This window comes from Amborella trichopoda, chromosome 10, assembly GCF_054954075.1.
Source record: "Amborella trichopoda isolate Santa Cruz 75 chromosome 10, AtrichopodaSantaCruz75HAP2 v2.0, whole genome shotgun sequence".
Classification (NCBI taxonomy): domain Eukaryota; kingdom Viridiplantae; phylum Streptophyta; class Magnoliopsida; order Amborellales; family Amborellaceae; genus Amborella; species Amborella trichopoda.
In genome coordinates this window covers 35,462,576-35,476,876 of record NC_142345.1, presented here as the reverse complement: position 1 = coordinate 35,476,876, position 14,301 = coordinate 35,462,576, and the positions used below count along the sequence as shown (strand labels likewise).

Sequence of the window (14,301 nt, the reverse complement as noted above, 5' to 3'; positions counted from 1 at the left end):
ATTGGCTGATCTTGGTGTCCAGCTTACTTCTATAGCAGTTCTATTTCACAGTGATAACACTAGAGGCTTTAAGATTGCTTTTCAAGTCAAAGAAACCAAGCGCATTGAGGTAGAAACCCATTCCACTCAAGAGATAGCCAGTGTAGTTATTTCCCTTCTTCCATTCCCTCAGAAGACCAGGTTACAAATCTGTTTTACTAATATCATCTCTCATTGCAGACATATGGCTTAGAAATAAGTTGTTTCATATATATGTGGATGCTCCGGTTTGCGGGGTTTGGCATGAGTCACAGGGATAGATTTGTATTATTTGGTTGTATACATGTACGTCAGTTCCAATTTAATTGTATAAATCTACACAAGGAGATTGGCCCCTCATTTTCTCATTAATCAAATTCAATTCTTTTCTCACTTCTGACAATACTCCTACAAAGATAACTTATGCACTATGATGCACACAACATCAAACAAGACAAGTTGGTAGGAAATGCCATCATGCAACGTCTAGTTGAGTAATCGTGTTTCAAGTTCATTGCTCCAATATGCTGATAGCTATGGATGCATGCAGAGGGAGAAAAAGAGGGAATAAAATTGGAACTAGTGGAATGTCAATATCTACTCGTATTAGGAAAGGAAATGACTTAGAAATGAGGTGTAGGAGAGGGAGATGATTGAAGGTTCTGGAGAGGGATTCTTATCCTATGTACAAAGTTCTTGCAACTAAGGCGCTACCTTACACTAGTATAAGAAATGAGGGACTTTGGTCATCTCTAATTTAATCAGTGAGTTATGGCCGGTATTTTTACATCTTTGATATTGATAAATAATATCTTATATAGATGTTGCATTTATCATGCTTTAAAAAAGAGCACCTCATTCCAGCCTCGAAAATAGGGGCTTCAGTGTTCCTAGTTCACATTGTCCTTGCCAATGACAACTGAAGAGAATTCAATGGAAGATAACATAATCAAGATAGCACCTCAAAGCTAACAATTAAGAACCAAGGTTCCGATTTCTGAAAACCATAACATCCAGTGATATATAACTCCAAAACACAGAGGGCTTAAGTAATGCACATAATACAAAAAGCATGTATATTATATGGATAAGTTAATTATTTGACAGCATTAAGAACAATGGTATATTATTATTCTTGGGAACTGATGATATCCCTAAAGAACTCACACTAGTAAATCAGCCAGAATTCTGGTACAATTCCAATGCCCAAAAAACAAACTTAACTGCAACACCAGCAGCTAGCCAGACATTACATCACAGAAACAATATTGTCTAGTATCTCCCTCGAAGGGGCACACTACACAAATAGGAAACACTCTTCTGAATATAATCCCGCAATCTGCCTTTACAACTCAATCAAACTCATGAAACAAAACTACACTCTCAATTTTAATAATAAAACAAATCCCTGAACAACACCTTGTATCCGTACCATTTGTGGTTGTCTTCAAATTTTTCAGATTCCGAAATAGAAACTCATTCCAGTTAGGTATTGAGTCTCAATAATCAATTCAGCTAACATACTAAGGATGGCAAAACACAAAATGCAGAGTTATGCACCTGCTTCACCACATTGCTTTCTTCTAATGAGCTCTGTTATATAAAGAATGATAAGCCTATGCTGCAACTCCTGAAATGAAGAATGAAAGCACAACATAACAATACAAATTAATATTTCAAGAAACAACATTCTTTCTGCACACAGTAATCTTAAAGCAACGGCTAAAAGGATGAGTAAAGTTCAAGAAAATGGATTGAAAACTTTTCTTGACAACAGTGAAGAAAAATCAACAGTAAAGAAAAAAAATGGCCAAAAGAATCATAAACTCTTCTCTGAGCTCATACACAACTCAAGCTTCAAAAAGAATGACAAGTTCTCCCCACAAAAAATAAATAATTATATCAAACATTATAAAACAAAAGGAAGCTTATAATATGTAATGCCCTCCGCAATTATAGCATTACATACCTGCATATGACATGCGATGCTACTGAATATTACAAAGCATACTATACCCAAATGGACGATGATAAAACACCGCCCATGGGGTACACCACCATCCAATGACATGACATACAGTGATGGAGTAGGACCCATCAGATGGGGTCATGCCCTACTCTTGCAGGTCCTACTCCTCTCCACCATTGTTCATCATTTCGTTCTATGGTGATGATCCCATATGGTTTTCCGGAGTCCATTGAGTAATATCAAAATTTCCCCCATTACGAAGAAAAATTTAAAAAGCAAAGTTTACCTCTGTTTGATTGCCTGTTGCTAACACTATAGCCTCCCATATAACTCCCTGAACCCTTTGTTGCAACATCAGAGGCCATAGTTCCTAGGCCATAGCTGAAAGAGCTGGAGCCATCGAGCTCAGTAGAACCAGACCTCCATGTTGGATCCCCATAAACAGAGCTCCCACCATACAAATCCCCATAGCTACCTTCATATCCACCATTACTTCCACTATATGAGCTTGGGGCCAAACCAGTACCACTAGTTCGACCCCCAAAACTGCTCATTCCCAATCCATAGCCATTTTCAGAGCTTCCATAACTAAAACTGCCACCCCCACCATAACCACCACCACTTCCTCCCACTTGTGAAGCCATCGAAGGAGAAGAACCCCAAGTTGCTCCAGTGTTTCCAAACCCTCCAATGCTTCCACTACCTGATCCAATGTATCCAGTTGAAGTTGCAGAAGCAGAATAATTCAGGCCGGAATTACCCCAAACATTACGACCAGTTGGGCTTAGGAAAGATCCACTTCCTCCACTACTACCATTGTACCCAATTGGACTGCCATATCTACTGGCATTGTTGCCACCATAGTATGGGCCTAATCCTCGACCAAAACCAAGATTACTACCAAAATTGCTTCCTCCATAGCTTGGGCTCACTGCTGGCCCATAATTAGGATAAGTTTGGGGGGAAAATGTAGGGAACCCACCTCGCGATCCTACTAAAGGTCCAAATCGACCATCCATTCTCATCCCATAGCCACCAAGGGAGCCCTGGTTATAACCTTGAGGATACCCATTCAAGAAGCTATTGACCCTATTCATTCCATATCCAAGAGGAATTCTACTTGGGCCTGGAGACAACTCCTTTGGGACTGCCCTTTTAACCTCGACTGTCTTTCCATTGAGCTTGTGGTAGGTTTCTAAGAGAACCTTGTCCACTGCATCCTCAGAATCATAAGTTATGAAACCGAATCCTCTAGGCCTTTGGGTGTTGTGGTCGTACATTACAACTACGTCTGTTATTGTTCCAAACTGATCAAAATATTTTCTGAAATCATTTTCAGTGACTGTGGAAGCTAGACCACCTACAAAGATTTTTTTGGTCCTTGCAGGGCTCGGGGATCCATGAATACTGTTACTGTTTCTGTTAAGGATTTGTTGGTCATCTCTTGGAACTGCCTTCTTTGCCTCTACCTGAGAGAGAGAGAGAGAGAGAGAGAGAGAAATTTAATTTTGAGTAGAGAGTCAAATTGATCTCAAGAAAGAGAATTTTCATAAATGCAATAGAATCAAGATTAAATGGAGTATGAGTACATACTGTTCGACCATCTATTGTGTGTTTTTCAAGAACAACTCTATCTGCAACTGCAGGGTCTGAAAAAACCACAAAACCAAAGCCACGAGCTCGGCCTGTGGTTCGATCCTTCATGATCACAGCCTCAACGATTTCTCCATATGTTTTGAAATACTCTTTGAGGCGATCCTCGTTGGTCTCCCATGAGATTCCCCCGATGAAGAGTTTGCCCATATCCGATTCCATTTGCCTGCTCTTTGGAAACACGTTTCTCTTATCAGACATTCTACAATCTCATAGAATGATAGAAATCAAGGAGATTGAAACATGTGTCTCCCATCAAATGAATTCAGGAATCAGAGAAAGAGGGAGAGAAACAAAGACCAAATTTGATCAAGAGGAATGACTCATCAGACAAATTCGACAATCTTTGTTAACATAGCCCAAAAGGAAAACATTGAGAGATAAGCTCAGGCCCAATTCAATTCAGAGAAGGCCAATTCAATTCAGAGGAATACAAGACAAATTCAAAATCAAGATACATCCATCTCTACAAAATTGTAAAAGGAAAATAAAAAATAATCCAATGTGGGAAATACGCAACAGATTCAATTGACGATGTCTTGAAACTACTGATCAGAATAATCAGATGTCAAATGGATGTTGAACATTCAAAGAATCAAGCCAAATCCGAGCAATTAAGGCCCCGATAAATCAAACACCCAGTTTTCAAAATAAAAAGTTGTTACGAATAAAAAACAGAGAAAATGGAACAAAAGCCAACCATCCTCACCTTGATTAGAAGTTCCCTGAATCAAAAGAACACAGATCGGGAAATGGGTCTCTTAAAATTCAATGCAGAGGCCTCGGATCCCTCATGAATCAGCAAAAGGAGATCCTGTATCCCAAAAAAAAAAAAAGCAAAGTAGAAATGATTAAGAAGATCAGATATTGCCATTCTCCAACAAAAGGAAGAAATTGAACGATAATTCACAGATGGGCTGCCCCAAAATAGGCCTGAAACTTACAATTTTCAAAGCTTTAATGGCCAAAAGTTAGCAATACCAAGATCTGGGAGGAACCATAACAACGGAGGGTGGTGGGTTCATCCCCCTCTTCTCCCCTTGTTTTGCTTTCCTCCTCCCATTCTGATGGCATATGACATATATATATATCTAGAAAGAGGAGAGAGAGATAGAGAGAAGAGGGGAGAGAGAGAGAGGGGAAGACAGGGAGAGAGAACCTTTTCTTTCCCCTTTCCTCCCCAAATCAAAATCTAATGGTATAAATTTAGAAAGAGAGAGAGAAAGAACCAATCTGAAAATTAGGGAATATGTACAAAATGGTATAAAATACAAAATATTTAGAGAGAGAGAGGAGGGAAGAAGAGAACCCAACATGAAAAATAAAGGAATAATATTAAATGTTATAAATATTTAGAGGTATAATTAACATTTAGAGAGAGAAAAAAAGGGTACCCAATGAAAAAAATTAGGGGAGCACCCCATTTAGAGGGAGAAAGGAGGACAGAGAGAACCAATCTGAGAAATTTTGGAATATATAAATAGAAGAGTGGATGAGATGGCGTGTTTATTTTAGAGAGAGGAGAGAGAAAGGAACTCCATTTTTAGAATATATAATTAAGGATTAACAGGGGAGGAGAGAGGAAGGATTCTAGAGAGACAATTTTGATTGCAGAAGAAATGTGAGATGGAGGGATGGGATCGCTTTGGGTTTCTATCATCCGTTATGCCTCTTTCTCTTTCTTACTTTTTACTTTTTTTTATTAAAAATGATATAATAATTACTAATTGGCCTAATCTTTGGGATTACAAATTGAAATGGTAACTAATTTTGTTGAAAAATTTAATAACCATTTAATTGCCAACCCTCCTATGTTCACCCATCTGGTCCACCCGGCATCTTAGAAAGGACTCTCTCTTCACTTTTAAAAATCGTGGTTCTTATATAACCCATCTCAAACCAAATTTGTTTGAGAGAGAAAAATCCCTTCTTTTTCTTGCATATGCAGAGAGAGGAGAGAAATTGACCTGCTCTTTCTTATATTTTATGATAGATGGTGCCAATGGGTTTGCTCTTTATACTCACTAGCAATGGATAAGGCCGCGCTGGCCAGGGCAGGCCTTAGCCCGGCCCTATTCCCCTAAGGGTTGACCCAAGTCCGGCCCAAGCCCTATCAAGGATACGGCCCTGATAGGATCAGGGTTGTGCCAGGCCAATTAAAATTAAAACAAAACAATACGAAAAGAGATAAAAAATTAGGGAAGAGAAAAGAAGGAACGGGCCGGGCCAGGCCAAAATTAAGGCTGGGCCAATCTTGGCCTAGCCCAAGCCCTAGGTGCTTTTAGAGTCGAGTTGACCAAGCAGGGAGGATTGGACCTTGCCACCCCTAGACAGAGAGGAAAGAGAAACACTCATTTCATTTCCAAATGCAAGTTTTAGATAGACCGATTAGGGCTGTGAATGCCCCTGGACAAGGCTGGACTCAGTCGGCCCAAAATATTTTTGAGCCAAGGTCAGGGTTGGTAGTGGCCTTGCCAGAAATTTTTTTAGTAATACATAACAGATATGTTTTGCCATAGATAGGGGGCCCACCCCAATTTTGCGGTCAAGGCTAGGTTCGGGCCTGATTGCAATGGGTCAAGGCGGGTACTCAATGTTTTGGACCGGGCTTGGGCCAGGGCTGCCCTGGCCCAGAAATGGCAAGCATGTGCATTGAGTTTGAACTTTCAACCAATAAAAAAAAAGCAAAAAAAAAAAAAAAAAAAGAGTCAGAACTGTAGTTCCATTAAACAAAAGTTGTTTTGGAAGAAGGTGACTATCCATCTTCTTGGAGCTTTAGGTGCCGTTTATATTTAGCTTTTCCCCATAGAAAATTCCACAGGGTTGATCAAGAGGACAGCTTTAATTAAATGTTATTTTGAATAGTGCCGATAATTGCCATCTTTTAATTATGTGGCACATTACTTCTTATGGTTAGTGTCTTTTAAAAGCTTTGCATCTTCTTTTTGAGTTATACGAAATAATCTTTTATTACTTTCTCTTGTTTCTTCATGTTAAAAGTACAAATTTTATTACTCTAACCTCCTAAACACTCTAAGAACTTTCAATGATTTTTTTTGTCTCTCTTTTTCCCTTCTTCTCTAAATAATATTTTTTTTACTCCAAACTTTCCACAAAAGATGACCAAAACACAGTGTAGTTCAGTTATGAGAGGCTTCATATAGATATTTACATTTTTCATTCCTTTCTTATTTCTTTACTTGTTGTCCAAGGGGTTTTGAGGAGATCAAATCAATCAATGTAGTCTTGTGGTTCACGTGTACTATTTTTTTTTTTCATAATTTTGGTTTCATGGTGTCTCTCTCAACTACATAAAAATATAAGGGTAGTTTTGTGGGATCTCTCTTTCTTTGATTAACATATCATGGAACTTCCAAAATAATGGTCCAGTTTTTTCATTAGCAAGTCTTGTAATTTTGGATTCATCATTTGTTTTTTTGTTCTTCTTTTTTTTTTTGACAGAGTAATTCATCATTTGTTTAATAAGTAAAAAATATTGTTTCATGTTCCAAAATCGTAATGCCCCAAATTTCATGTGAGATTCATCATTTGTTTTACGTTCATCATTATTATTATTACGGAGAAATAACTCCATACGCCCCATTTTTAAGTTTTATATCTCAATAGACTCAATGTTTCAAAACATATCTTGAGTCATAAAAAGTTTTATATCTTTTAACCCTCTTAAACTAATTTTATCTTCTTTAAACCTATTTTTTTTTACCCCAAACAAATATAAGAAAAACATATCATTTCTAAATACCATATTTTCTCTCTCTTCACGTGATTTTCTCCTAAATCTTTCTCTCCACCTATTTTCCCCATCTCTCTCCCCCCCCCCCCCGTGTGTCACACTCTCTCTCTCTCCTCTATTAGAGAGACATAGAGGGTGAATGTTAGAGAGAGAGAAATTTGAAAGGAATATATCAAGTAAAGAGATGAAAGGTTTAGAATGAGCATGTCGTTTTTATATTTGTTAGTGCTAAAAAAAATAGTTAAAAATGGGTAAAGTTAGTCAAGGGCTTAGGAGATATATTTTGAATCTTTAGGTCTATTGAGATATGAAAACAAAAAATAGAGGGCACGGAGATATTTTCCCTCTTATTATTTATTGAAAAACTCTTCTCAAGGCTTATAGGCGTAAATGAACAGTGATTTCGCCTACACTCATCACCATCCAAACTCTTCCCAACATACGGTCACAGTTGTCTAGTAGTGTTTCAAATTTCATTTTTTTTCTACATATCCAAATTAATTGAAATTTGGAGCGTGTGTAGATCTTAGTAAGGCACATCTAATAAAAATATGAAAAAAAATAATTCATAAAATTTAAATTAACCAAAATACCCCCGAAAATTTATAGGGGTATTTTAATCAATTTATATTTACGAATTATTTTTTTCATATTTTTATTAGATGCGCCTCACTAAGATATACGCACGTTCCAAATTTTTGATTATTCAGATTTTGTAAAAAAAATAATAAAAATTGAAATACTACCAGACAACTGTGACCGTGCGATGAAGTTGGGATGGAGATGAAGGTAGGTGAAATCACTGTTCATTTTCGCCTATAGGCGTTTTGGTATCTTCCTTATTTATTTATTACTTCCTTTTAATTCTGCCATGGGCTGTCCCTAGCCCTCATAAAGCATAAAACATTGCCACATCTTTTCATGAATATCGAACCTAATCGAGGATATTGGTTTAAATAGAGCAAAATGGCAGAAAAAGATTTTTGTAGCTGACCTTAAATAGTTGAGAGAAGGCTCAGATAATGATGATGATTCATTACTTATTTTTAAATTTGTTTTATTCAGTACTTTTTCCTCAATGTGACTTAATTTAAACCTACATTTGTAAAGAAGTTATTATTTATTTATATGATTGTATATCATAGGGCTATTTACCTTTGATACAATAAAGTCAAATCATCCTTGATATTCAGATGGGAAATCAGGTGCCTAGTATTGTACAAAAAAGTTCAAGAAAAACTTTATCGGACTTTGATTGCAGTCAATGATACAGCCCTAGCCACCCCAATTTTACATTTTATTGTTTAGGTTGGTTTTGACCTTCTTGTACCTAAAGTCGACGGGCTTCTTGTATATTTCCTTGAAGTGTATAGGTGCATATAGCGTGCTTTCGCAGTAGTACATTGTACCTTACTTGTATAAGCCAAATACCTATTTAGAACTTCACTGGAAGCCTGTAAAGCATATTTTATTTACCATGAACAAGCTAAAAACAAAAATGATTTTGAGGTCTGAAAACAAAGAAAACATAGATGTGACCCTCTACCAAGTGGAGGCTCTACATTGACTTTCGGAGCAAAATTTGTTTGGGCCATTTTTAGGGTTCAAATTCAAATTGTTTTCTTTAAAATGTTTGGGGAAAATGTTTTCTGAAAAATATTTATACGCGAACCAAACGTGCCCTAAGATAAAGGACATCTACATATTTTGGTTCTAAAATAAATTATTGGCTATAGAGCCTTGCATGACTACTAGTGCCCGAAGCTCCATAAAATCGCCAGTTGGGGAAACGACCATTGGTCCGTATGTCTTTGATTATGGAAGGAAGTCAAGATTGTCTTTGACTTTAAATGTTATGCACAACCTAAATAGGCCCTCCAGTTCCCTTGGCTAAAAACATAAATCTGTGCTTGCCCTTTGTGAAGGCCTAGCTGATCAAAACTTGAGATCCGAAAAAAAAAAGACACACTTGTTATTCATGTGTAAAGCACGCAATTTATTTGTTTACGCACGGTTCAAGACCGACTAGATTACGCAAAATCTGATTTGTCTAAGATCATGTCCAATATTAAATTTGATTGACTAGAAGATTTGGGTTCCATTGAATTACAATTTATGAGTAGATCAAACTTAAAAGGCCTCTCTTATCGCAAATCGTCTGCGAACAAGCTTAGGTTTGTATACAATATGAAATAAAGACAAAAATAAAGGAGAACAAGTAAAATAGTTGTAAAAGGAATTTTTAGAGTGCAAGATGGATAATGATGAAAATAAAGAAAATAACAAAGAAAAATGAAACAAAAAGGAAAGGGTGAAGATCAAGTCTTTCCTCAATCTTTGAGGTTGCAGATCCAAGTCAATAATGCTATTGATGAGGTTGTTTGGGATATAAATAAAAATAGAGTGTATTCGGTTAAGTCAATGTATTAGTTACTCTTCCAAGACAGATGGAGATGGTCTGTGCCAGAAGTATCTATTATTTGGAAATGGCCTTTGCCACTTAAGGTACAAGGCTTTTTATGGCTGGCCATTTAAAACAAGGTGCTAATGGTAGATAATCTCATCAAGAGAGGGAAGATACTGCCAAATGTTTCTACTGTGCAAAAAGGATGGGAAATCTAGTGATCATCTTTTTCTTCACTGCCTTTTTACTTATCGTATATGGACTTGGTTTTTTGCTTAGCTTGGGACTGCGATGGTAATGCCGCTAAAAGTTGAGGGAATTCTATTGAATATGACGCTTGATTTTTTACCATGTACAGAATGGTAATTTGGCAAATCACAAGAGGTGTGATTTTATGGGAAGTGTAGAAAGAGATATATAGAAAAGTATTCGATGGGACATGCTTGCCCTTTGAGAGAATATTGGAGAAGATTTTGCGTGCTATTTGGCTGTATCTAACGATTATCAAAGTTGGCCAAGATATTTTGGAAGTAGATGTTAAGAGAAATTTACGAAATCTCTTCCAGTTGGACTTTATTAAATGCAAACCTAAAGGAATGTGGGTGGCTGCGGTTTTAGGGGCCTTTAAGCTTAATTGTGATGGTAGTTCATTATAGAACCCTGGTCCAGCGGGATTTGGAGGTGTGGTTAGAGATTGGTTTGGGAATATTGTCTTTACGTATGCAGGCCCTCTTGTGGAGCGTACTGCAAACTATGCTGAACTCTATGCTCTCTTACATGACCAGCGTATTTTTTTGACGAGAAACTTGGGTGCTTATTGTATTATTTAAGGTAATTTCTTGAATGTCATTAAATGGTGTAAAGAGGAACAGAAGTCGCATTGGGAGTTGAGATCGATGCTGCTACAAATTTTGGACCTCTCTGGACCTTTTACGTTTTCGTTTGTTCACGTTTATAGGGAAGCTAATGTGTTGGTTGATTTCCTTGCCAAAGGAGGTCCCTCCTTACTAAGACTATTGTCTCTAACTCTGTAATGTCCTTTTAGTTTAATATAATAGTGGAATTTCTATAAAAAAGAAGAAGATCCAAGTCAATAATTTGTAGTCCAAAGAAGATAGATGCCTAGGAATTTAAATCTAGGGCTTTTGATTTGATTGGAGAAGGTTCTTTTTATATATGAATTTTGTCCGGAAACGGTGTTCTAAATTCAAAAGTCTTAAGAAGTCCTAAACAAATTCTCTAGGAAAAATACTCCCTAAGCAATCTCAATAAATCTTTAAGCAAGGAGAAGGTGTACTCATAAGTACGGCTTGATCTGATTCCCTAATTCCAGGCGCCAAGCCCCACGAGCCTCGTAATAAAAACAAAATTCAAAAGTCATAGTTTTTGTAAAGGCAACAATAGCAAATAGTGTTGTTTCCTTTGGAGAGAATGTAACAAGATAGAAAAGTGTATATTGTATATAACAAGATAGGAAGTGTACATTGCATATGATGAGATAGGAAAGTGTCTATTACACAAAAGACATGAAATATATTGAGATGTGCATAAATCTAAATATATGATCTCCTTGTATATTTTCCTTCTTTTCTGTATCTGTTTCTTTTTGTATAAATATGTGCAACCTGTCACATATAACAACCTTTGTATATTTAAACCCTTTCACTGTTAAAAAAATATACTCTGCCTCCCTACAAATTATCACATTACACCATTGTAGCACCCTTATATATACAATGAAAGAACCGCCACAAAGTTAGTGTGTGGGCACAATTATTATTATTAATTTTTTTAAAGTTCTTTTATTTTTCTAAAATTCTTTATGGTATCAAAGCCAAGGCAACAACCTCCTCTTTCTCCCAATGCTTCGACAAGCAATCTGACTCCTGAGCATGGTTCTCATTCAAACTTATTCCTTTTATCGATCCGCCTCCAAGTGATTCCCTACTTTACACACCCTTTTAAATTCACGTCTTTTTCCCTCTTCCCTCCTTCTTTGTACTACACGCCCTTTGTCTTTTCGTCTCTTTTTTGTTTTTTTGTTTTTTTTTTGTTTGAACAAGAGTATTTTGATTTCATTAATCATATAAAGATATTACAACTTTACAACAAATATAAAATAATTGTTTTTTTAAAGAAACGTCTCTTCACCAACTACCAAATCATTCAATTGAGCCCTCTTTTTTGCCAAATCATCCGATATGAAATTCGCCTCTCTATGCACATGTTTGAAAGAGATTGTCAATTGACCAATAATATCCATGATTTCCAACCACTTTCCTTTCAGTTTCCATGGCGCCCCAGTCCCCTTCAACAATACAATGCCATGACCTAAATCGCTCAAGTAGAAGACGCAACCGTTGTAGCATAGTCTCCATCTTCGCAGTATTTGTCGATGTCACTCCACAAGGCCTTGCATAACCTAACTACACTTCACCATTGGAGTTTCTTATGACACCGCCATACCCAGCTACCCCCGGATTCCATAAAGAGCTACCATCAAAATTTAAGCTAAGTGTTATATTAGTTGAAGGCCTCCACACACTCCTTAGCTGAACCTTAACCATGCTTTGTCAAATCAAATTTGAAAGATTGACTAAAACATGGACTTTCGTTATTCCAAATCCCTCTTTTGTAATTGAAAACCAACTTCAAATATGGTGAATGATCCTTCTTTTTAATACACTCATTTCCACTCCTTTTCTTTCGAAAACTCTATTGTTGTTTCCACTCTACACTCCATGATGTCTGCCAAATTTTCCATTACTTTATGCGTACAAACAATCCCCACTATTGAAGTCTTCCCAAAATTAACTTTTAATCCCAAAACCATTTCATAGCATTGAAGCATTTGCTTAATATTCTTCACTTCCTCCAATTCTACCCCACAAAGCAACAACATATCATCTACATAATGTAAGAGTGTAATAACCAAATCATCATTACTAACAATCCTAATCCATTGAAGCGATTTCTCGATACTACATTTGAGATCATAAGACTGAAAGCTTTTGCAACCATAGTTAAAAGAAAATGAGCTAGTAGATCACCCTGATGCAATCCCTTGGTAGCTCCAAATAAACTTTTAGGGCTACCATTAACTAGGACAAAAAAGAATGCACTAGAAATACATCCCTTGATCCAAGACCTCAATTTCTCCCAAAATCTCATACACTTCATAATTTCCAACAATACATCCTACTCGACCCTATCATAGGCTTTCTCCATATCCAATTTTAACACAATTTCTGGCATCTCACTTAATGTCACGACCCCGCCCCGTGACCCCCACCGGAGGGCGATAGAGTGCAGGATCATCACCGGAGGTCACGTACGTCACTCAGGTGGGAGTGGCATCAACATGTATTAAAAAAGTGGAATCAAAGCAAACCACTTTAAGAAGATAAAACTCATTCATCAAGCGACATAAAACTAAATAAATTAAAACAATTAACTTCATTCATCTCCAAAAGTCTTTACAATAAGGTTTGAGGCTTACAAGCCTAACATTCATCTACAAAATATTACATAAAAAAGAATAACATGTGGCAACACCACTAGACACCTACAAAGTCAAGAAGAAATCCTGAACCGGTTTGAACTTCAAACACCTGCTATCATTGGTTTGCTGCTTGCCACACACAATCAGGCACTAACGCTCTATGCAGATGAAATAAGCGGAGTAAGAAATAAGCTCAGTAAGTAGATCATTGCCCTTACAGTAAGTAGATATTGCCCTTACATTCCTGACTATCAGTGAATACATTATAATATGCCCATGGTTCGTCAAAAATCACATTTGTCTCACAGAGTATGGTCACAATCAGAGTATATATGAATGATGTATAAAAATGATAAGATTCAATTAACAAAGTATTTCTTGTTCTCAAGAGGACATCAACCTTTGTAAATAGTACAGATACAGTCAGATGTTTCTAGCGAATATCGAATTCAAATAAGCAGAACAAATGAATTCAGATAAGCAGAACATAACAAGTTACTCCCAAAGTAGAAGTCACATCGATCAAGTCAAGCTAACCCTGAAACTTGAGACTTCTGTCCTCATTCAGGAGGGAGGATAATGACAAGTGGATGTCCCACTTCGTAATATCCTCACTCACACACACAGCCCCAACGCACTTTAGGGTTTTCAATAGGCTGAGGCCTTGCAAGACACGATCCTCTCATGTGCCCTCAGGCGAGAGGGCGTTACACTACCATTGGAGGACCCAATGCATAGTGCCCATGACAATTCGGGGGGGCACGACCCTCCCAGTTTGTAGTCGATACATCTCGACTCCACTCCTATCATAGGAGTCGAGGTACAGTATATCCTTCTACCAATGGAGGACCCATCACGTAGTAGTCATATATAGGTTTCAGTTCTAATATATCAGAGTCAGAATACTTACTACCAATGGAGGACGCATTACGTAGCAGTCATAACATGCATAACAATATCAGTATGACATAAATTACAGTACTCACTACCAATGAAGAACC

General features: G+C 37.1%; 1 protein-coding gene across 2 annotated transcripts; it reads right to left on the bottom strand.

The window, feature by feature from the left end:
• Nucleotides 1-1,117: 1,117 nt before the first annotated feature.
• Nucleotides 1,118-4,702, bottom strand: LOC18427671 (RNA-binding (RRM/RBD/RNP motifs) family protein). 2 transcript variants are annotated; one of them, XM_020663276.2, is made up of 5 exons: nt 4,585-4,702; nt 4,350-4,454; nt 3,581-3,811; nt 2,274-3,456; nt 1,118-1,648 (listed from the first exon to the last, which is right to left on the bottom strand). In XM_020663276.2, exons 3-5 carry the CDS (start codon nt 3,800-3,802, stop codon nt 1,635-1,637), a joined length of 1,419 nt encoding a protein of 472 aa, XP_020518935.1. In that variant the 5' UTR covers nt 3,803-3,811; nt 4,350-4,454; nt 4,585-4,702; the 3' UTR covers nt 1,118-1,634. The 2 variants fall into 2 exon arrangements, with proteins under 2 accessions (XP_020518935.1, XP_006836782.1); XM_006836719.4 differs by having other exon boundaries at nt 3,581-3,806.
• Between the last annotated feature and the right edge of the window lie 9,599 nt (nt 4,703-14,301).